Source organism: Schistosoma mansoni (assembly GCF_000237925.1).
Source record: "Schistosoma mansoni, WGS project CABG00000000 data, supercontig 0151, strain Puerto Rico, whole genome shotgun sequence".
Classification (NCBI taxonomy): domain Eukaryota; kingdom Metazoa; phylum Platyhelminthes; class Trematoda; order Strigeidida; family Schistosomatidae; genus Schistosoma; species Schistosoma mansoni.
This window is the reverse complement of record NW_017386048.1, coordinates 25,475-50,973: the sequence shown is the minus strand read 5'-3', so window position 1 is coordinate 50,973 and position 25,499 is coordinate 25,475. Positions and strand designations below refer to the sequence as shown.

At 37.0% G+C, this 25,499-nt stretch overlaps 1 protein-coding gene across 1 annotated transcript; it reads right to left on the bottom strand.

Moving 5' to 3' along the window:
- Positions 1–349: 349 nt before the first annotated feature.
- Smp_143350 (elongin A-related) lies at positions 350–14,247 on the bottom strand (the record flags this gene model as incomplete). The annotated part of the gene is made up of 6 exons (XM_018798520.1): positions 350–520; positions 816–826; positions 4,681–4,870; positions 7,084–7,367; positions 12,526–13,333; positions 14,173–14,247. 6 exons carry the CDS (start codon positions 14,245–14,247, stop codon positions 350–352), a joined length of 1,539 nt encoding a protein of 512 aa, XP_018646670.1.
- Positions 14,248–25,499: the final 11,252 nt, after the last annotated feature.

Sequence of the window (25,499 nt, the reverse complement as noted above, 5' to 3'; positions counted from 1 at the left end):
GGATATAATGAGTAAAACAATTTGGTGATGGGAACAAGTGAAATAGAGATAGTTTATACCTGAGCAATATATTGTACGACATACATACAAAAGTAACTGTTTTTTTCAATTTGTAAATATAATGTACTATCAAAAAAGAGGACCTAATTCGAAAAAAAAAACGATGCACAGTGGTTGCTAACTTTGTCATATCATAAAAATTCATAAAGCAAAACAAGTCGAATCACAGAAAGAGAATTTTGTTGCTATGTGAATGACATATGTGTATGGGGTCTAATTTACAAGTTTGTGGTGAATGATGCAGTTGAGAAGCATTTATTATTATTACTAACGTGATTGAAACATTTTTCTACCTGAGATGACCAGAATGGAATTGTTTACGTAATTTGCTTAAAAGACCACCACCACCAACACCAGCATTAGAGTTCGAAGTAGTTGTATTCGATGTTGAAGCGATTGGTCGACTTATTTTGCCATGTACATTTGTACCAATAGGAGATGGATGACTCATATTACGTGGCTTGAAATTAGATAATGCATTATTATTATTATTATTACTATTACTAGATCTACAGTTTATTTGACGATAACCACCACGTCGTTGCATTTGACGTGGAGTAATCACTTCAGTAGTCAAGGTAGTTCGTCGCGCTGTCAGGAAGAAGAAAAGAAATTCTGTGTAGTATACAACATATTAAATTTAACGACATTGAAGAATCAGTGACTTGGCTGATCAACTGATATCGTTGAAAATAAGAATCCTAAATGAATTACTGGGAAACTTCATATAAACAAGACCACTTAATCAAGCTCACCTGATCTAATACTGTAACAAAACGAAGTGCTCGGTAAAGACAGAAAAATAACTAAAATAATAGCGATTATGCACTGTGAAGTGTTTCATATAATATAAATGCATAAGTTGGTGACATTAATAAAGAATTACTTACGTTGACCATGACATCGGTATCTATGGCGAGACAGGCTGGTGATTAACTTTCCTACTTTTGATCTATATGATTGATATAACTGGAATTTGTTTTGATTACATTCAGTCCCCAAATGCTCTCATATGACTACGCGTATACAGCCACGGACAGGGAAGTCCTACTAATTGCCTTCTCGTGTCATTACTTCTGTTTACGAAATTGAGGGGACGAAAAGCGAACGTCCGGTGCTTTGACCGGGTTGGTGGATACTGAGGATCCACCTATGGGTGTTGGAAAACCCTGATTCCAAACCAATGGTATACACGGACTCCAGGATCCTAAGGAAACAAAGGGCGTATGAACCTATTGTTGGTCACCCTCTACCATAGGACTGCATGTTCTAAAGTTGCTCCACTACCTTGTGGATTAGACGTTCAAATCGACGGCTCGGGGTATGGCCCCTTAGGAGAACCAACTGCTTCGGTCTGGGTACCCGGGTAGTATCCCATCCCTCACACAAATCGAATGATTTATGTGGCGTCTATCTGTTTGGCGCCTCCTTTTATCGATGTTTATGTGTTTGAATAAATAAAAAGTGGGGAAGAGTAAGGTGAAGTTCTATGATAGTTGTTGAGAACAGTATGTTCGTAGGATATTTATTCTCTTAGGATCCTGAAGCTCAAGCACACTAGTGACTTGAAATTGGAATTTTTCAACTTTATTAGGTAGAACCTTCGTATTTTAAGACCCAATTTAAAAGTCAGATGCTAGTTTATGACCTCTCATTTTGCAGGGATACCTTCCAATGTGTGGTGACAGGGGGTGGAACTTCCCTGGAAGAGGCAATAAATGAGCATTTTAAAGAGGAAGAGAACTTTCTCAATTCTATACCTCCCTAGGGTGTTTAGAAGTTTTAGATGAGACAGTCAGTCAGTCACAACATAGAACTTCGTACGTACGTACATCAGTTCGAGTTGCCATACCACATTAGCCCAGAGATGCAGTTGTCGATTCAAATCCTATAGTGGTAGACATAGTAAGAGTATAAACATTATGTGAAAGATTAGGGTTTGAAGATGTTATTGAAGGATTATAATCCAATGAAATAAATTTGGAAAGAGAAAAAATATAGAGACATGAAGAATTCAGGAGATTAGAATTTGGTAGAACATAAAGAGTGGATGCACCTTCGCCATTGCAAACGATTTTGAGCCATGTCATTCGAAGTCTCTAACCATCTAATGCTATCATCTCGCGAATCCCAACCAGGTAGTCTACACCTACCAGTGTGGCTCAGTCAACTTGTCAGTGACTTCATGGATTTGTGCCACGTTTTGGTCTGGCCGCCCCTAGCTTTCTTCCCACCTACCCCTACACCATAAAACATTGCACGTCGTTTAGATGAGATATCTATCAGCCGAAATTACCGGCATAAATATATCCGCTATGAAAGTCAAACAACTTGATATTTATTTCCAATTGTTCGTGTTTTCTCAATAGCATGTTTATAGTTTAATCAACTGTTGATTTACACACTCGTATTATGGACTAATTATGAAATACATTCCGGTTAGGATATAATATGCTATAAGATAATCGTGAAAATACTCCCCCAGACAAAGATGTTGACGACTCGAAATTTAAGAAGGTTACCATGTTTACACGATAATGAGCATGGAGTAGTAGTTTCATTTAGTGAATTCCTTTGAACAACTCTTGAATCTAAGTTTCTACTTATCAAAAAATGTTTGAAAACGACTAGCAAATTATGGTAAGTTTATTGGAACACAACTAAACAGATAATCATGTATTAACCAACTTGGGATACAGATTGTAAAACAATTTTTGTACGTATGTGTGCGGTTGTTTGTGAAAATTTCTTCACCTATACGCTATATGTGACAATAAATTATTGTCATACCCTCATTTGTGTGTTCTATTTTTTCCTTTTTTTTGGTTCTAGATTAAACTATTACTATTCACTATACTTGCAATTTCAGCTTTCTTATTATATCACTGTTATTAATTGGCCTTTACTAACCTTTTAAGTTTTGTTTGACTCAACCTCTTTCCTATGGGAGCTGCCACAATGCTTCTTTTAGTTTGGATTATTGCCTCTTGAGTTGATTGAATTGGACTACCTTTTGAGGGTATAATTACATTTTTAGATTGTCTGAGGTTTCTTTTTCTGTTTAACAACTAACGAGTTCATTTTACTTAAAAGTTTAGTCAACTGATCTTCTTACATTTTGATTGTAAAAATTGTTGAAAGTCTAAGTTTGATCAATGAAATTAATTGATCATTAGATGACAAACTGATGGCTGGAGGTAGTCGGAAAGAAACATTGCATGACCTAGATTTTGTACTAGTTGGGACTCGCCAAAAAGGTGTATCTGTAACTATAAAGGGACTGATGGTCCTGTGGGATTTGAACCCAATTCACCTAATTTTAACCTGAGATGTTACTACTGGGCCATTCTGACCTGTTGAACTGATATATTTACAATTAGTTGATAAATGAGTAGTGATCAATGTAATTTTTGTATAGTCCTTTAATATTGATTAGACTTGGACGACAGAATTCCATCAACAAATGATGTCGAGTCATTTCAACTGGTGGCAACGTTATAACTTGCACGATAGAACATCATGAACACTAAAAGGGCTAGACAAATATTACATCGGTCAGTACTCAATGATCAATCAGTTATAGCTAATAATATTAACTTAATGTAAGGAAACAAAACAAATTAAGTAGGGTTTACATTTCAGTTTCTTTTAGGTTTGAGAAACTGTATTTACTTATTTATTTACTTGAACACACAAAGAGGCACCAGATACATATGCGCCACGCAAATCTCATTTGATTTGTGTGCCCAGACTGAAGCAGATGGTATTCTTAGGGGGCCAAACCTGGAGCCTTTGACCTAAAGATCTGATCCACAAGACAGTGGAGCATCGTGAGATGCAGTCCCATGGTAGCCGGTGACAACGATTAATTCATACACCATTTATTAGTTCAGGATACTGGAGCCCATGTGCACTATTGGTTTGTAATCAGGGTTTTCCAACTCCCTAGGTGGACCCTCCGTGTCCACCAACCCGGACATTTGCTTTTCGTCCTCTCAATTTCGTAAATAACACCCCCGCCACGAGAAGACAGTGAGTGGGACTTCCCTGACAAAGGCTATATACGCATGGCCATGTGAGAGCATTTCGAGAGGGAGAGCGGACTCTCCCCACTCTCGGCCGTACCAGAGCATTTGGGGGCTGAGAAACTATATAATAGTATTTGATTTAATATCTAAAATGCAGCTCAAAGTCAAGTGTACATATATAAGTATATACTTGGTAACTGAACGTTACACTAACTTATAACTTAAAGGAGTCACTAATCTTATTCATTGTGATTATTGTACATAACAATCAAATAACAAATACTACCATAAATAAATAATATCCCAATGAGTAGAATTAAAAAAATACTACCATTTTATTTGAACAATCATTTACTACACCATTCCTGTTTTTCTCTTGTAAATTTATATGTGTATGATTTTAAAAAGTATTCAATTGTAAATAAGTAAGTAAGTAGGTAGGTAGGTAGGTAGATAAGTAAGTAAGTAGGTAAGTAAGTAAGCAATAATAATAAATAATTCATACCACATTAATATATCTGTCTAAAATGTACTTAAAATTATTGACAACTGTTTTTTTTCCAATGTATAATAACTTTATTCACTAACTTACCTTCTAATTCTTCTTTGACTTTACGTGCAGATTGTGAAATAATTCGATCTAAACGCTTTGTTTCTTCTTTAGATAATCGATTGTAAAAATCACACCATGTTTCATCTGATCGACGACGAATATTAGATAAATGATGAAAATCTCGATTTACATATTTACGCCATAAATCATCACTCAATCCAACGAATTGCTAAGAGAATAAATGTTTGTTTGTTTTTGAAGAGGGGGATATCATTAAGAAAACGAAATGTGATTAGGTTAACATAGAAATCTTGTGTTAAATTTAAAAATTACAACTTAAACGAATGTTATTTGGACATACACTTGCTACTTGATAGGTATTACTTAAAAACAACTGTCCAGATAAAACCATCGTCAGTGAAGCAGTGGATTAGTGGTTAAAATATTAAGCTTTCAACTAGTATGCCGTAGGTTCGAATTTCACTCTATCCGTACTTCAGTTTGACCAATCGGTCGGCAAGGCTCAAAGTCAAGTGTAGATAAAACGTGTACTTGACGACTGATACAAGAAAACACCAGACATTCACAATAAAAATGAGAAAGCTATTGAAGCTGCCTCAGTGTTAGGAACAATATGCCATTGAGTACCTACGATGGTTAAGAAATGAAGTCGTCACTTCATCGTACAAGTCAGTCAAGTCAATCGTACGCACCGTAAAACCTGGGACATATGTGCATTCGTTCGAGTTGCTACAGGATTAACACAAAAAATATGACAGTAAATAAATACTTTTGAGTGTTGAGCGACTGTGATTGGCGATTAGACCAAAATTAGAATAAGTTAAAATGAATTCTCATTAAACATGAAGTAATCAAACATAACTGTTCGATATCTATATTACTTCAATTAAGTAAGGAAATTCCCCAATAGACCGGCTTTTATTTTCCTTATATCAATCGAGTTTCAGTTAATGCCTGAAGATTACTGCATGATTTGAAAATTTTGAAGAGCATAATTAGCGGAAAGTGATTATTAAATAACAGTTAGAAGGAAAACGAACTACATACTGACGTCCTAACAAAACTAGAGACGACAATCATCACAGTGATGAAAACATGTATAATAGTTGTTACCCGTAAAAATCGAACAAGTAGGAATGTATAATAATGAAAACGTTTTACAAGTGCTATTTTAATTTATACTAGGTTGTAATGCAAATAAAAAAATTAAATTTTCAGTTCAATGTTTATTTTTGGAATAGATTTTCTAGCTCTGTTTACAGTCCTAAGTAGTATACATATGCCCCATATTTGATAGGGCTTTGTTCTCTGGATTAGGTAGTTTCTAAGCTCATATTGTGCTTCAAGACATCATCAGCACAAACCCTAATTGGAGGCGAGCTATTTAAACTTTCTACATATTACTAACAGCATGCCCTGTCGATCTCAATCTTGATTAGTTGTTATTGACCCTTACTCTGCTGTTTCCTGCAATATTTATTAGTATATCTAGACAATGACGGGCAGAAATTACCAACATAGAGCCTAGTACAGATGTGCATTGACCCAGATCACCATGCCGACGAGATAAAAATAAAAAGCGAGATCGGAGTAGTGCAGTGGCAATGATAAAAAGAAAGGATAAACAGCGGGACTATGATTTCAAAAGACAAAGCGGACAAATATGCATGAATGAAAACTGGGATTCCATATCGAGGGGAAGTCTCCAACTACTGATTACGGTTATCATATGGACCTCAACCGGGTACATGTGAACAATTACAGGAACCAATTAAATTTAATGTATAAAAACAGCTGTCAGTCATATGTAGAGAAACTCAAATAACTCATTTCCGTCTGAAGTTTGTCCTCATGATGCTGTCCAAAAGGATAATGAAAACTTTACGATTAGTAACTATCCAGTTCAGAAAGTGAAACCAATGAAATTGTCCACATGAGCTACAGATCTCCATAATTTCATATATGCACCACCAATCGAAAGGAGCAGTGCATACGTCCGCTTCAATTTCAATAAGAGAGGTTTTAGAGACACAGTCAGTTTTGTTGTCGTACAATCGACGAATACTACTTTCTTTCTTGAGACGTGAATTTGATTCAAAATAGAACTCAAAACCAAAAATAATTTTCTGGTATCCAGTATACTGATAGTATTACATCAGGTAAATTGAGTTATCTAGTTAAAAGTTATTTCTATGGTTCCGTAGATTGAATTTGACTGTGAATGAATATCGCTCGCAAACCATGAAAGATAAATCTACAGTACCAACTGCAACATTATCACTAAAGTAAATAACAATTAAGAAATAAGAAAGTAATTCTGTTTTTAAGAATAAATGTTCATTTCTATTAATTGCTAGACTAAATGGATATTTTATCTAGAAGTAACAGATTAGTGGATTAGAAACCAATAGAATAACTTACTGGATTATATCGTTCAATTCTGGTCAAGTCATCTACAGAGGCACTACGTAAGGCTTTCTCTAGCAATCCATAAGGTACGTGTCCAACATGATCAACACGACTTATATTGCGAGACAATACATCAACACAAAGATCAATTAAACTGGGAGGATCAAAGAAACCAGGAAAATTATCCGATGTATTCGAATGATTATTAGGAGGTAACGATGAACGGTTTTGTTTTGGTACCCAAAGGACTTTCTTTGATTTGAATTTCAAATCTCCATTATCGAAATCGTCTTCCACTGAAAGTTTTTTTTTAAGAAAAACACAAACTCCAATCAAATTGTACTTCTACACATCAAGAAATATATACCGTTATTGTAAATTCAACTGAATAACTAAGCCAATCAGTATAAGATACTATGGATACATGAATCAGTTCAAGTTGCAGAGAAAGAGCAAGATTAACAGGATGGAAATTAAAGGAGTCTGAAACAATATAAACGAAAGCGGAAAACTAAGTACACGAAGCGTCCAATGTTTAGATTCAGAGGGTCTGTGCTACTGTGACAGATTTTAAGCCAGTTTTAACCACAGACATTTACATATATGTAGTTCTACCTCACCAGGAAGCTTAGGCAAGCATTGACTACACTTTTCACAAATGGTCTATCACTGAGTAGTGACTAATGTCATGTATGTCAAGTCCTCCTTAGTGATATAGTGACATTTATATATAGTGATTTTTTGTAATAACAAATTAAAGATCACATATTTTTCCTAGTTGTCACCATACTTCCTATGGTACCAACAGATGTCGTCATTTTTGTTTGTTCTTGAGTTATCTCGATTCTTACTCCTCCGAAAACTAGAGCGAGACTTTCGAGATGTGAGATTGGAAATAATTGATTGTAACGTATCTAGCTTGTTTTCAAGAATGGCAACAGTGCGTGCGTGCTGTGTACGTAAGTCGCTTAATTCAGCTGTTAAGGACGCTATGTTCGGAGTTTGAATGTCACTCGGAATTTGTGATATCGCCTGCACGTAGGGTGTTGTGCCTGGCGTTACTTCTAAAACTTTGTCAGCCATGCTAGCTAGACTCTCTAAATCTAAAGGTTGGTTAGAAGCGCAAAGAATTTGCCGGACTACTGTTGGTAAACGTTGCAGCCAAATTTCTCTCAGAAAAATATCACCAACCTTAAAAGGTCCAGCCAACTGCCTCATGTGGCGTAATAATTGAGAGGGTGACTTGTCACCTAGCTCGCACTCATGCAGTAATTGTTGTAGCTTCTTTTCATCCGAAAGTGAGGTACGTTGAATAATGGCCTGTTTCAACTGATCATAGGCATTTGATACAGGGACATTATCTATGAGGTCTGATACCTCAGATGCTACCTCAGTCAGTAGAATTCCAAACACAAAAGAGTATTTCGATTCCTGTGAACGAATGTTACGACGCTGAAACTGCACTTGCACCTGTGCAAACCATATACGTGAGTTTATTCTACTGAATGGAGGCACATTTATTACGTTTAGAGCGTGTAACTCTGTTCGGTCGTTATCCTGGCTAATGCCTTCAGATTCGGATGAAAACATTACAAATATACAAAAAATAATCACTACCAAGAGAAAAATTAGCGCCGTAATGTTTGTAAGTGAACTCAAAATTACAATTCCGAAAAGAAGTATACGGGCTCACCAGATTTGTGGTGGACCTCAGCGAAAGAGCTTAGTTAAAATATAACAATACGCAAAGTTACCATTTTGTTGCTCAATATACTTTTTTATAATTTAACTGTTTGTAGTGTTAATTCTTTTGGTATATTGTTGGTAACTTTGCGTATTGTTATATTTTAACTAAGCTCTTTCGCTGAGGTCCACCACAAATCTGGTGAGCCCGTATACTTCTTTTCGGAATTGTAATTTTGAGTTCACTTACAAACATTACGGCGCTAATTTTTCTCTTGGTAGTGATTATTTTTTGTATATTTGTAATGTTTTCATCCGAATCTGAAGGCATTAGCCAGGATAACGACCGAACAGAGTTACACGCTCTAAACGTAATAAATGTGCCTCCATTCAGTAGAATAAACTCACGTATATGGTTTGCACAGGTGCAAGTGCAGTTTCAGCGTCGTAACATTCGTTCACAGGAATCGAAATACTCTTTTGTGTTTGGAATTCTACTGACTGAGGTAGCATCTGAGGTATCAGACCTCATAGATAATGTCCCTGTATCAAATGCCTATGATCAGTTGAAACAGGCCATTATTCAACGTACCTCACTTTCGGATGAAAAGAAGCTACAACAATTACTGCATGAGTGCGAGCTAGGTGACAAGTCACCCTCTCAATTATTACGCCACATGAGGCAGTTGGCTGGACCTTTTAAGGTTGGTGATATTTTTCTGAGAGAAATTTGGCTGCAACGTTTACCAACAGTAGTCCGGCAAATTCTTTGCGCTTCTAACCAACCTTTAGATTTAGAGAGTCTAGCTAGCATGGCTGACAAAGTTTTAGAAGTAACGCCAGGCACAACACCCTACGTGCAGGCGATATCACAAATTCCGAGTGACACTCAAACTCCGAACATAGCGTCCTTAACAGCTGAATTAAGCGACTTACGTACACAGCACGCACGCACTGTTGCCATTCTTGAAAACAAGCTAGATACGTTACAATCAATTATTTCCAATCTCACATCTCGAAAGTCTCGCTCTAGTTTTCGGAGGAGTAAGAATCGAGATAACTCAAGAACAAACAAAAATGACGACATCTGTTGGTACCATAGGAAGTATGGTGACAACTAGGAAAAATATGTGATCTTTAATTTGTTATTACAAAAAATCACTATATATAAATGTCACTATAGTGATGATTAAATTCTGTCAATCAAGTTGCGCCAGTTTAAGTGACTTCTACAGAAGATAAGTAGCAGCCCGGATAGTTTAGTAGTAACGTCTTAGACTGTGAAGCTGAGTGATACGTGATCGAATCCGCCAGGGAGCACACGTTGCCTCAATATTACAGGTACGACTTGCCGATGAGTGCCAAATAGCACGAAACGTAGGTTCAGAGCTTCTTGTCCATTACTTCCAAACACTACCTTAGTGGCTGAAAAAAGCATGTAAATTGTTTGCTATTTCGCAAGAAGGTTCCATTATAAACATAGGGTTTTTTAGAACTTTTAAAAGTCTATCCTTATGTCCATTACGTGGAATCTTACAAATCCATGCAGGAACCGCTTCACCTGAGAAGGAAACAGCAGCCATATTTGGTGACCACTAAGAGTTGTTTCGGTACAAACTAACCTCTAGCACCAAGAAGCCATGTCGATAAAACGATTTGAGGTTGATGGTACGTCGATTAGCAACCTTCAAAGAAGCTAAGAACAAATAGTGGTGTATTTTAAAAAAACAATATAAATGAACTATCACTTCTGCAACCACTATCCAACTATATATTGGTCGGTGGTGGGTGAATGTTGACCTAACCCATACAACAAGATTTAAAAAGGAATTCCAACTCTTAAAACGGTACAAAGCATACACCTCAGACGAACTGCCACTACCTGGTTTGTTCAGGGTGGAAATTTAAACTGAGTGTCACATCCCAAAAATAAAACCATTGTATTACTCATGTATTAACAGCCTGATGAAAATTAAGTGACAATAATATGGGTATAGTTTCCTTCTGATATACGCACATCAGCTTACTCGACCAATTGTGTAGAACATACCATATTTGCCAGACGGGATGAAGACGGGTTTCGTTTAAATCGTAGGCATGTTAATCACATATGTATCCTCCGTTAAATGACTGAATCTGGTGGCATATGCTACAGGGCATAGTCGTCATCTAAACACGACCAAATGGAAATTTGAAAAACTGTATTTTGAAATTATCTTTGAAAGAAAGATGGCTAGGAATGCTAGGCAGAATGAGAGGATATGACCATACTCCAAAACATCGGAGAAGCTAGTAAAGATTGCACAATCTTACTACTTTTTTGAATTTCGCTGTTGGTGATGTTTAAAAAACAGAAATGTTGTCTAGATTTAATACTCGTGAGAAGATGACAGTCATATATATTATGACAAACAGGTCAATCCAATCCTAGTGAATTATTTGGTGTAAGGAACACACTAAGTACTACCAAAGTGTAACGTGTGCCAACAAGACTCATAAAAACCTTCCCACACACTTGCCTTTTGTGGTAAGGTGTTGCTACTAGTCTGAAAGTTTGTCTAAAAGTCGTGTAAGTGGTAAAAATGGTGTAAATAACTACGTTTTATGTGGAAAATTAGGTAAGTTTATATCGATCAGAATCACCATTAGAACAGTTAAAACCTCTGGTCATAGAAGGTTGGGTTTAAACGCTGCGGCGCTAGTAGTGATGTTACGTCTGTAAAACCTGTGATTTCTAGACTGAGAATTCTTAACAATTATGTTTTATCATTATCTCTGAAGGATTGGTCAGCGTACTGGGAACCCTAAACAGGTTATTTAAGGTCTAGTTTGTTTTGACACAACGGAAACCTTCATCTAGTCATCAAATATGGATAACATTCCATAAGCTTTCATTCTGAACGTTCTTGGTCGCTAATATGAGTGGATGGGAAACCATCCAAGTGGTTACTTTATAACACCACATCTTCCATGTTAGCTTGCCCCAAGAAACCCATATACTCAAAAGGTTACGTTGTTTTTTGTTTGAAATAACAAGATACAAACGAAAAGACCTGGTGTTCGAGACGTTTTTAAACTCAAATGTGATTTATTTTATCTTGTCATTACAGCAAAAATGGTGGCTAATCTCAATTGCAAGCTAGGAATGATCATTAGTAAGAGATATCCTTCGTTAAGACGACTAAAGATTGAGATACCTATAAAAGAAGCCCCTTCATCAGATTTAATTGTAACTGGCTTCATATAGTTTACTCTACTCAAACACGAAATAGGATTACTTTTTCGAAGTCATTTCATTTTTAAAATTTGTCGTAATGTAGGCATATCTAGAAAAATCGTGCAACCATGAAACACTCTCCGCTACTTAAGTAGACCTGAAGACATTTTAACATTCGCTTTAGCTTTACAACTTACGGAGATACCAATTTTTGTATTTCTCAACAAGAAAAAAGTACCAAACACTAGGAAATCAAAATAAATAACGGCTAAGAAATCGAGTACACTTGAAAGACATTTGAATCCAACAGTTAAATGAAGGTAAAGTAGTGAATAAGCCACTTTACTAATAACTATTGAGTTGTTTTCCGGAACTCTTTGCAAATGCATTAGTTGTTACATCCAATGTGATGCTTGAGCTTCATTGCACAAACCTGAACTTGCCAGTTATTTACACTAAGACAGAAATTACTGAGTAAGAACATCTGTGTGAATCATCTGAAGTCTCGATTTTAATTAACTACTTGAAAAGCGTGTATTTGGAAAACTACTTACCTGTTTCATCTAGCTGAAGAGTAGGTGAACGATGAACGACATCTGGACGATTAACTGGTTCAGAAAGTGACGAGATGATTTCCGCACTAAATGCTTCAGAAGGCCGAAGTGGGATATTCGGAGTAGCGATATTAAGCTTTTTATCGATGCTCTGTTGGGAATCGTCACTTGAAGAGCTGGTTAGATTACACTTTCTCTTTCGATGAGCAAGAGTATTTGCGTTGACCTTCAATGAATCCATAAACGAAATTCCACTAGAAGAGTCGATTGAGTCCACAATCTCTGCGGACTTTCGTTTTTTGCTAGATGTCGATTTAATTTTACTATTTGGAGACTTATGGTTAACTTTAGTATATGAACACGAATCGTCAGATGTAGAACTGTTTGGAAGATAACCAGAAGTTGTAGCTGTGGGAAGCAGCGAATTATTTGGAGTATTTGGGACCACCTCATTTTCATCTACATGTTGCACACTTCTCACTAAATTATTCTCAGGACTTTTATTCGAGCTGATTGTTTTGTCATTGACAACCAACACTGATTTGCCTTTGCTTGAAGTCTGGCTGTGACTTCTGGATGTTTCATTAACATCACATTTTTCAGAATCCTTGGGTACACTAATGTTTATAGATTCTTGTTTTATGTGCTCACTGAGCAGATTTTTCCATTTTAATATGAGAGTACTAGCAGTTTTTCCAAGTTCACCGGGTTCATTTTTTAATTTACGAACAGCACGACCAACACCAGACTCGGATAATTCACTAAGAGTAAGTTTTACCTCGTTGAGTGTACTCAAAACACGTAGTTTCTAAAAGGAAAAGTAACAAAGCCTTCATGTCAGTTAATGAAGAAACAGTAGCTTGTGATAATACTGAGACGAAAACTGACGAGTAACGTGAAAACTGGATATTTTTCGAGCGACAGGCAAGCAAAATAAAATAAAAATCACATGGGTATATTAAGTTTGAAACGAATGTGAAGAATGAGGGTAACCAAAACGACTAGTAGATATCACAAAGTATGTGCTTGGTAATGTACCTTGTACTATTTATGAATGCTTTAACCAATGATGAAAGACTAAAACGACAATGCGGCGGAAGGGATAATATGTAGAATAATGGAACGGCGACATTTGGAGGCTAAGCTGTGATTTTAATAACCTGTAGGTCAAATTTTTTAGCAACTTACACGACGAAGTACATTCACTCTAAGGAGGCTACCAGGAAGACGACACATCTCCAGACAACTCTAATCACGACAATAACTTAGATTATTGTGCCTTGATTAAATCGGCGTCAAATTTTAGATTTTGTTCCTACTTCATGTAACGTTGAGGTTTCGTGTGAATAGTAACGTAGAATGTGTCAAATATGACCCAGCCACTTCACAAATAATGATATGAAAAGAGTGGAAAATGACATAGTAACCAAAACCCCAAACTATCCTGGTGAAAGCCGCAAACGACATTAACTAGTCAGAATAATTTATATCGGAATTGCTTGAGAGTATTTTGGTGACATCTACTGTCAGAATGGAATGACACTATCCGTGAATAAACACATACAACCAAGTCTCTGGTTGGAAAGTTTTCGAATGTAAAAAAAAAGATTTATGCGACAGGAACCATAAATCTACTGAACTACTAACCGAACTTGTGTCAACGGACTTATCTCCTAGGGTTTCACCGAACTTTACTAAAGCCGCTACCACACTAGCGCTCATTATCAGCTGACTAGATATTTCGAAATATCCACGTTTCAAACTTCAAATTTCGAGGCTTTGTCAAGTAGAATTAATTGACTGTTTTTCCCCCGAGATTTGAGTGATATTATATAGTTATTTATTATCGAAAGATGCAATCTTTGTCGTATGGCTGGAAAAATTGGCTGATAATAGTAGAGGTCCTCTTAGCGTCTTCAGTCTTTAGTAATAAGGATAGTGCCTCAATGAACCTGTATCAATCCTTGGAGGCTGTTTTCCAGTATAAGTCCAGCTTCTTCTTCACACTGATCACTGATAAGGCTGGTACCACTTGTTCGTTAACATGTTCCAGACACTGACTACTAGGTAAGAAAATTGAACCCAACTCTGATTTATGAAATCGTAGTTTTCGAACCTTCTTGTTATGGCCTCCGAGAATATTGGTTCTGATGAAGGCGAACTCCAATATGAGGTTACCTTGCTTTCAACGATGCTATAAGGGGAAAAAGTTCGTGTGTTTTAAGTAATCATCGTAATGGAGTTTGGGAAGACCCTCCACTACCTTTGTTCCTGCAGGTCGAGCACGCTTGAATAAGTTAGTATTCTTAAAAAGACACGGATCGACTGCTTGGACAAAGTACTCTAGTTGCTATCTTACATAGTTGTGACATAAAGTTTAAAGCATTTGAGTGACCAGAAAAGTGACAATGACTCTCGAAAAGCTTCGGTGGCTGCTGCTTTTCATACGCGGTCGTTTTAAGTCATGACTTTCTGGTACCTCTACGTATTTATGTTCCTAAATGAGTGGAAGCGTTGTACAGTCTATGGTATACTAGTAACTATTAGCATGTCCGATATGCACTAACATACTCCTTTCAGGATAAATTTCTAAGCGCCAGCATTGGAACCATCTGATTGATTCGTCTAAGTTAGCCTGGAGATGCTTTGGTATACACCGCTTTTGACCAGCTACCATTCAGAGAGTGTCTTACTTACCCTCACTCTCTATCTTCGGTCAAGAGGAAGTTCCTGTGCAACACCTGTTATTCCAAAGCCCGACAGCTTCCTCATAAGACGCAAGTAAGAGTGCTTATCAAATGCTTGGCTAAAATCTATGGATATCACGCACAGAGATATATCATCTCTCAGAATTAGTAAATTGGTTAGGTATGAAGGCTTATTCCGAAAATCGTGAGTATGTATGGTTCTGTGGGACCTAGTAACTTGAAACAAATTATTTTTTCAAGTAACTTGATTGTTATGTTAGTAAGACCAACAGGTCGGTAGTTAGACAAGACCTGCCTCTTCATATTTAAATATGAGGCTAACTATGGCATTTTGCAATTTCTAGTGAAATGAGTGCGGGAAAGGGACATTTTGAATCGTGAATGGCCCTCAAATAACGTCTGAGAAAGGTGACAAGAATCGTGGATGCAACCCATCAGGATCCGATATCTTACTAAGTGTGAGGTTGATGAGGAATGGAAGGACAGCTTCCTCAGTCACAAGTAAGTGTCTTATAGCTGGTATCTCAGTAGTATGATTATGGTGTGTTGTTAGCAATACTCGCTGAGTAGACTTCAGAGAAGTAATTTGATAAAGTCCCACCTTTTGCCAGATCTGAATTTTCGTGCAACTATAATGGAGGAATACTTCTCCGTTTAATGAACAAAAACAACCGTTTCGGGCAAGTAGGGCTATTGTTAGTTTTGTCCATAACTAACCAATCAAATCGTTGCTTAAACTCCCACCACGTTAATCTGGTCTGATGTGTCTGTAAACTATCCCTGTTGCATGTGACCTACCAATCGAAAGACATTATCATCCTATTGTATTAATGTGACTCATAAATTTTATTTATTTCGATAAGACACGCAATACTGGTCGGTTTGTTTGTGAGTTTCATTTAATGACTGTAATTCTTCAATTATTGTATTAATCTAATTGTTTTCATGTTCAGTAACAGATAAAGTTTGAAGCCAAGTTGTCCTTGTTCTGAATATAGCTATCACATAGACTCTGGGAACTCCATTATCACATTTACAGTTCTGGTAGCATATCTGCAGGACAAATTAAATCCTACAGCTATCATATGCCAACTGTCCTCCGTAAGTGGTGAGGCATCTATCAAGGGCCATTAGACATATATTCCAGATATTTCGTTGTTTATATTTAAATGGCTCGTGGCTTGATAGCAATAACAAGTGCCAGAAGTGTTTTCCATGCCTCAACAGCATTCGTGTCTCCTTATTGGTCCCTAGAAAACAGTGTGATAGCCTACGTGTTGACCATTGCATGAAAGGTGATGTTACGGATTCGAAGGTGGCTGTAAACTAATCCCATTCATCTTTGATCAACCCATCAGCAGTGACTGATCAGTCTATTGAGATAGCACAGTCTCTGATTGCCGGAATGTTAGCCCACTAGATATTGGGATGGTGTGGGGCGGATGCATCCTGTATGTTGTATCCTAGACCTAAAGTAAAGTACAACGTGAATATCAGTGACATCATCACAGTCGTAGAGTATACAACTCTCAGCAACGGCGGTTCGTGTTCAAGGTGTCGATTTTGCGATACGCTTTGCAAATGTGCACTCAATAATGGCGGACATAGGGCTTTTGCCAAAACATCTACCTGAAGTTGTCAGCTCTATCTGGTTTATTTGAGGCGCGTTCAAATTTTCAATGATGAAATATTAATGAACCTTACTCCAAGAGCAGATACGACTGAAGACAAAGCCACCAACGAGATAACACGGACTACAATATACTCCTTCTGTAGTTGCTAACTCATGTCTAGAGTGAACTGCAAAACAACCTATCTCAAGTGCACCATTATCGTGCACCTCCGGTGTGCTCGGTTGCAAACGAGAATGATACATGAAATATAACTTTATGCCTTCTCCCATGAGACTTATAACCCTATCGCTCCTAATCGAGATGTTTTTTGCATAGATTGGGGGATAGACTGAGCTATGTTCCTGTGGCAACAATTAAATCGGGCTTAATTCACCCACCATCAAACTTAACTCCGATGTTTTATCTCTAAGACTATGATGATTTGTGTAGCACACATTTAAGTTGTTTGAGGATCATCTGTTCTACCCATAGACGTTCTGAAAGGATTGGCTTCCAAGACACGACTATCCGAAAACCCTGGGACCTGAGGTTTGTTTCTCTATTTTTCTACCACGTTTTTGACCTAGGAGGGCTAATGGCCTGTTTGATTCAAACCCTAAATGATTAATCTGGTAGGAGTCAGACGTTTGAGTTACGAGTTTTGTAATGCGATATTTAGTATGACGTCCCTTTATTCGTAACTTCCGAGTACTTAATTCAAGATCCTTCATCGTTGAGTCTCGCCTCCAATTCGCCTACCGAGTTTTATTACTTTAGTATTACGTTTAACTGAGAACTCTACCTCCGATGGCAGATTCCACAAACTTCAGTCGTGTGCATGCTTTCTACCAGGGTAAATTTTTACTCTTCCGGCTTCTAAATAACTAGACCAGAGACGGGTTTGATTTCTTTCAAAGTCGTATTCGCTGCTTTTAATAGTTATTTCCTATTTGTTAACTACTGAGAGCTTTTCCTTAGTTGTTTGCGGATCAAAGACTTTCGATTCGAGCAAATTACTCACAATGATATTTTATGATATCAAGCCTTTCCCAACCACGCTAGGGTTAAATCTAGTTTTACTTTGGGAACTTGGCGGGGTATTCTGTGACTCGGAGTGTCAGTATGCCGAAGAATGATAAACCAAATAGGTGCTGTTTGTGGTCACATTTCCTTCTCTCCTTTGTTTCCATACCAACGCTGATTTCCTGTCAATTGGAGTAGCCACATCAGGACCACTTAAGACGGCGAGGTACTGTGGTGGATCCCAGCGAAAGAGCTTAGTTAAAATATAACAACACGCAAAGTTACTAACAATATACCAAAGGAATTAACACTACAGATCTAAGCGTATGTCTATGAGTAGCGCAAAAGGTAACAAATTACAGTTAAATTATAAAAAGGTATATTGAGCAACAAAATGGTAACAGTGTTATGAAATAAATGTTCATTGTAAGCTACTTTCTGAGATAACAACCACAAATAAGTTCACTTGGTTAACAAAGGTTCCTCTGCACTTGATGCCACCAACAGCAAAATGAAGAAGACTAAATCCAGTAGTACTATTCAATAATGATCCGGGCCAAAGCTCCAACGTAGTGTGGAAAGGCCTAAAAGGATGTTATAATACTATTATAATCTTCAATCAAAGGCCGTGGCTGTTAAAGCAGAAGAATAGACGGTGGATACAACGTTTATATTTTAAGAACCGCGGCAGTTAATAAGAGTTATATATATCCAAACAAAAGTATTCGTTTCTTTACTATTGATACAGAAAAACAATAGATATTGAATATAAATGTGGTTACATATAAAGTGTGACAACTAGGAAAAATATGTGATCTTTAATTTTTTGTTACAAAAAATCACTAGATGTAAAGGTCACTGTAGTACTTATCTCGGTCTTCCAGTACTACTCTAAAGTCATGATCATGGATATCTTGTGGCACCTCACCCTTTACTTGTCTCAAAAGATAAATTTACTATTTCACGTTTCACAGCCGAACGTTCGGCTCGTCCTGTAACAGCACTCAATATACTGACATAATCTTCGCTTTCAGTATCACCTTACGAGTCCAGCCATTGCCAAATTTCTTGCTGGCTAACTCCAGATGTATAGTTGCTCGAACGGCAAAACATACAAAGCCAGAGTTTTTGAAGTGTTAAATCCCCAGAAGTCTCTTAGTAAACATCTTATTTTTATTTTAGAAGTTTGAGTTTCCCACTTTTGCCTTCAGATTTTATTTCTCACTTGGAAGTACCCGAATGTCAATGGTTCGTTGTTTCTTTTAATGTACTGTTTAGTGACGATTCTCAAGGACGTTTTCAAGCTGTATATGCACGCTTAATTTGTGCTTGTTGCTGTTTGTGCTTATGGCTTCCTATGGAATATAATTCCCCTATTCTGAACCTGAACTTCTTCCTCGAGTTAGCGGATCTGTGACGCTTCGGAATAGTTAACTTATCTTGTCATTGTTTCGCTGAGTTAAGTGATCTCGTGATCTCTGCAAACATATCACAAGTGGGGCTAAGCTTCGAGCATCTTTAGACTGTGATGGGGTTTAAACGAATCCATATCTTGTGAATCCACTTTTTGCACTCATCACATCGTCGTTCTCTCTACAGGGAGAAACACTTTGGATGTACAAATTTCCGAGTAAAACCAACCATTTTAAAATCATTTGAAGGAGAAGAAATCGGCAAACTACATTACATAATCACTTCTATGATAACTAAAAAAGTACCACATAAGAATTTTAAGAAAATTCCGATTCTTAACCGAAATATCTGAAGTCAACGGAATATTCTTGTGATGCATTAAATACATAATAGCGAAGTTATTTCACAACGGGTAGAAAATAACTTCAGTTTTTTAAAACGCGCCTAATATCTTGAGTAGTACTTTTTGTTACCAACGAAATGAAAACAAGCTTCCAACCCTCTCCTGGAAGGTTCTGTAGAAAGCGACGTTACCGTCACAGTTTATGAGAAGTTTCACAGTTTACTCACTTCAACCAAGGTAACTTTTATGAATAACTGGGTTGTGTATTATAATAAACTAATGTCCTTGTTGGCATGATCCATCACCGATGATTTGCCGAGGTGCAGAGAATTATAGGTGCTGGGGTGCCGTAAGGACGCTAACACTTGCTCCACAGACGAAGAGTTAGAGACGTTTCATCACCACATTAGTGATATATTTAAGAAGACCATATACACTAGCTTCCGTTGTTGTTAACGCATCCTGGCAGGGTACTTTCTCGAAAGGTTTGTTGTGACAGTATATTCGGAGTTAGGGAAACCTCAGGGTTTCTTGCAATTTTCTGAAGATTTAGCATAGGTGTTCTGCCATCAACACAAGACAGGGTTATCTGCTTCTCAAGTTCCAGAAATAGATCTTTTTCGTGATATACTTCTTTGGGGTGTTTTGGATCATTTGAGGTTATGATGAACGTATCGGAAGAATCAATAGCACTGCGACGCATGTTGCACATGTCGGTCGGCACAAGCATTATGTTACACCAATCAGAAATGGACTACCTGTCAAAAGAAGGCTCAGAAGATTGAACTAAAGAAAACGGGAGGAGAAACAAAAAGGGATTGAGAATTACAGAATCATGAAGGATGTAAAGAGCAGTGAAATAAAGATTTGCAAATGAAGTATGTATTGTTGTCCCGTTTTACCAGAGCGCTCTGTACTTTTTTCCTTAACGAAAAGTAGTTGTCCTCGCTAAGTCTTTTTTCACTAAAGTATGATTTATCTCACATGTAGCAATATATCTATTGCTGAACCGTGTGGCAATTCCATATTGTGGAACAACTGTCCTGGTTTTTATCGATTGTTCAGTCCTTCACGTTTAGGTATGACATTTTTAAAGGTGTCATGACGTTTGGAAGCATTTATTGTAAACTTATTGGGTGTGATGTGACTGTTGAAGTCACATGAAAAAGCCTTTACCACCAAGAAGGTTTGGGTCTGTTATGCAATGGCCGTGGAAATCAGTTTCTGAACAGCAGTACCAGGCTTCGATGTTGTCCGTCCGGAGTTGCATAGGTGCAATGTGGAGGGTGTGAGAGTCTGATTCTTTAAACGTTTAGATGTGTGTCCAGATATATTAAGAATAAATATGCAGACAAATCTGAGGACACAAAAATAATATCGCTATATGCAAAAGAATATATACAATGTTGAGACAACAAATATACGCACAGTTTATCGCTTGGCGTACCTGAACACGTCGGCCTCATTAATTGAAATGTCATGGATGTTCAGGGCTTGACAACGCTTTTGTCTGTGACACTGTTATAGTCGAGGATCTCAAAACCAGGAAAACTAGAAGCCAGCATTGAAACATTTCGAAGATATAATTGGAAGATGGTCGATATATCGAGCAGCATAAGGTCTAAGCTGACTAGTTGTTGCAAGAGTTGCGTAGCATCGCGTATCCAATGATGATCTGGTGCGTATTCTCGACTGAGTGCATTCAGCTAGGGTACGTTTAATAAAGCTAACGAAGTAGCCATCAATATTGAAGACTTACAGAACTATTTATTTTAGAGTCGCTACTGCTAGTTCATGTCCGGATAAAGAAGAAGAGTTGGGTATGGGGTTAGTGTCTCCATTCGCGTATGAAACTAACTCTTTAAGTAAACGCTAATTCGAAAAAAAATATTCAAACTACTTGAACTATGAACTGATAGTTATCAGGTCTTCATTTAGAAGAGTTATGATGTCTCATAATAAAAGCCGAGTTCCTTCGGAAGTCACGAGGCTGATACCCCTTCTGACAACGAGAGTAATCATTAATTTAGGTACATGGAATGTTGGTACAATGCTGCAGAAATGAAAAGATACAGCATGGAGATGCTTGGAATCAGTGAAACACGTTGGACGCAGGTTAGACAACAAAGGCTATCTTCAGGAGAGCTGTTGTTATTCTTCAGCCGTAAAGAATAAAATGCCCCACATACACAAGGATTTGCACTGATGCTGTTCAAACAGGCACAAAAACCACTTGTAGGATGGGAATCCGATAGACCAGTTATCATCAAAGCCTCCTTCTAAACAAAGAAAGAGGGCATTACAATGAACGTCATCCAATGCTATGCGCCTACCAACGACTACAACGAAGAGGTTAAAGATCAATTCTACGGTAGGCTGCAGTCGATCGTCAAGAAGTGCCCAACCAAGGACCTGAACATTCTGATTGAAGATTTAAATGCCAAGGTTCGAATGGAAAACACTGGATATGAAGATGTCATGGGACGACATGAACTGGGAGAAAGGAACGAAAATGGTGTGAGATTTGCAAACCTATGTGCCTTCAATGAACTGGTCATAAGTCGCTACCATATCTCCACACAAATGCATGCACAAAGCCACATGGACTTTACCGAATCACACTATGCAGAATCAGGTTGACCATATCTGCATCAACAAGAAGTTCAGGAGGACGATGGAGGATGTGAGGACCAGGAGAGGAGCTGATATGGCATCAGATCGTCACTTGCTGGTCGCCAAGATGAAATTAAAACTTAAGAAGCATTGGACAACGGGGCGGACAGTATCAAAAAAGTTTAATACGTCTTTTCTTCGGGATACTGACAAACTCAACAAATTCAAGATAGCCCACAGCAATAACTTCCAGCCCTTGCATGACATACCTAATGGAGACGGAACTACTATGGAGAGCACCTTAAAGGGGATCAGCGAGACAATAACTTCAACATGTGATGAGATTCTGGGCCAAAAGAAGCACCATCACAACGAATGGATCACTGGTGATACACTGAGACTCTGGAAATTTCCGCTCGAAGCTAGTCATCATTGAGTATTTGATAATTGTCATTAAGGGGTTGTTGAAATCATTGAATTCGATTGAAATCACGAGCTAACCTAAGTCGAATAACAAATTTTACTATTCAAGTACTAATGACTTTGTTTGATAAAAATAACACAATATAATTTAAGAAAAGACATATTAGTGATATTCCAACGATTAGAAAAGAAAAATTGCTGACGTATTGTGAACCAGTGTAAGCCACTTCTTCAGAGAATCAATTAATAAACAAATTAATTTAATACAAGTTTGAGTGAGACAGGAAAACAAAGTAAAAGTATTTAACAGTTGAGGTCATGAATCAGTTGAAGCTAGACAACCATGGAAAACCTGGAAGCACTGGACGGCCGTTTCGTCCTATTGTGAGACTCCTCAGCAGTGCGCATCAGGCTCAGTGGTCTAGATGTTAAGCGTTCGCGCGCGAGACTGATAGGTTCTGGGTTCAAATCTCACGAGGCGTGATCGTGGATGCGCACTGTTGAGGAGTTCCACAATAGGACGAAACGGTCGTCCAGTGCTTCCAGGTTTTCCATGGTGGTCTAGCTTACATTGATTCATGATCTCAACTATTAAAATTACTATAATATCCACAAAATCCCTTCTGATATTAAAAGTATTTAGTATAATTAGCAAACAGGTCTGATTAGTTCAGTGTCATGCCACACGGAATAAAATGATTTTTGTATGATATACTTGTATATTTGTGTACAAGTCAATATATGTGAAAAGTGTGATATATGTAGTGTGAAATGGTAGAGTTGAATTTGTATTTATAATAATGGTGTAAAATGTTAATAGGATTGAATATGCTAGCTTGGATAAATGGTCCAAATTGGACTGAAGATGTCTTGCACTGGTAATACCTATTTCATTTTACGTTTTATTTAGTTTCACAAAATTAATAGGTAGTATTTTGTGTTCTTTGGTTCGAGCCAAGATTTCAAGAGGTCACTCTTCAATATAAAAAGCATCGAAATCGACACAAGGTAATCTGTAGATATACTTCTGCGTTAATATGAAGGGGATCGAACCGATTGTACGAACTAAAGCATTTCAAAGTATGTTAACTGTTCATCAAGTTTATTTTCCGTTTTGAAAGTAAATTTGATGTAAGATGAAAGTGTAGTAACTCCGCCTGCAGCTCCGCCAGCGGCTACTGCCGGTCCCAAGCCCGGGGAAAAGAGGAGGGGTTGGGCATGGGGTTAGCGACCCCATCCCGTAGAAAACTAACTCGCTAAAAAACGCTAACCAGAAAAAAATATTCGAACTATTTAAACTCTGCCCTTGCAGTTGACGGAAGAATTATGATGCCTCATGATGAAAGCCGAGATTTTTCGGAAGTCACGAGGCCGATGACCCCCCCCCGTTCTAAAAGTGTAACAATCAATTTAGATAACTTTTTTAAGAACCTCTTCTTGATGATAGCAAAGAAACATGAAATAAATTTATAGTCATATGTCACTAACAAAGATATTTGAATCTATATGTGATAAAAAATAAATCGATTCCAATGCAGATTAAATATCCAATATATACTATGATAGAATAAATTGAAATGACAAAAGATAGATATTTCATAACATTGAGAACATATCAGATTGATTGATCAGATCACTTTCCACTTAGTGATTCATTTAGATTATGGGAACACAATCTAACAACCAATTATAGTATTTAAATATATAATGTAAAAATAAAATTAACCAATTATAAGCAAATATGGATAGTGGCTAGCAGTGGAATTTAGGATGCACGTTTCGTCCTGTTTGGGATTCGTCAGCTGGATGTACCTGCATCTCAGAGTTGATTTTCACTCTGGGACTCGAAATCAGTACCTTTTGCTTCAAACGCCATCGCTTTGTCCACTCAGCTACTGAGTCCTGATAGCTACTTGCTTGTGCAATGGGATGAAGTTTAAATTCACTTGGTATTGTTTGTTTGAATCTTCCCGTTGATTTTTAGGACTGCAATTGATTAGTCTCTTGCTTGTAATGCTTGTGAATTAAGGCTTTATCGAGGCAATACGCACAGGATGCACATTTGCCAACAAGAGACTGATCAATTGCAGTCGTAAACATCAACGGGAAGATCTAAACAAACAATACCAAGTGAATTTAAAATTAACCGATTAGTTTTCAACTTATTTAATTGTATACCTCTTATGTAACTGGTTATTCATCTTATACACTTAATTATATATATTGTCTGTCTACCCATCTATGTACCATTGATAATTTTATATATCCAATCAAATAACTATTATAATTTCTATCACTTAAACTAATAACCAGTATATATAAGTATAGTTTAACTCTATGAATTATGATATTTATTCCTTTGAAAAAAATTATTATATTAATTTATTGATACATAGAAATGTACAAAATTAACAGATCTCGATCATATTCAAAGATCAAGATCTGAACAAAGACTATTCTTTTCAATAAATTAACAGATCCTCATTATATTAAAAGATCAAGATTTGAACAAAAAATTTTATTTTTCGATAATTTAACAGATCTCGATCATATTCAAAGATTAAGATTTGAAGGAAGAATATTCTTTTTCGATAAACTAACAGATCCCTATCATTTACAAAGATCAAGATTTGAAGGAAGAATATTCTTTTCGATAAATTAACAGATCCCGATCATATTCAAAGATTAAGATTTGAAGGAAGAATATTACTTTTCGATAAATTATTAGATCCCGATCATATTCAAGGATCAAGTTTTGAAGGAAGAATATTACTTTTCGATAAATTATTAGATCCCGATCATATTCAAAGATCAAGATTTCAACAAAGAATATTGTTT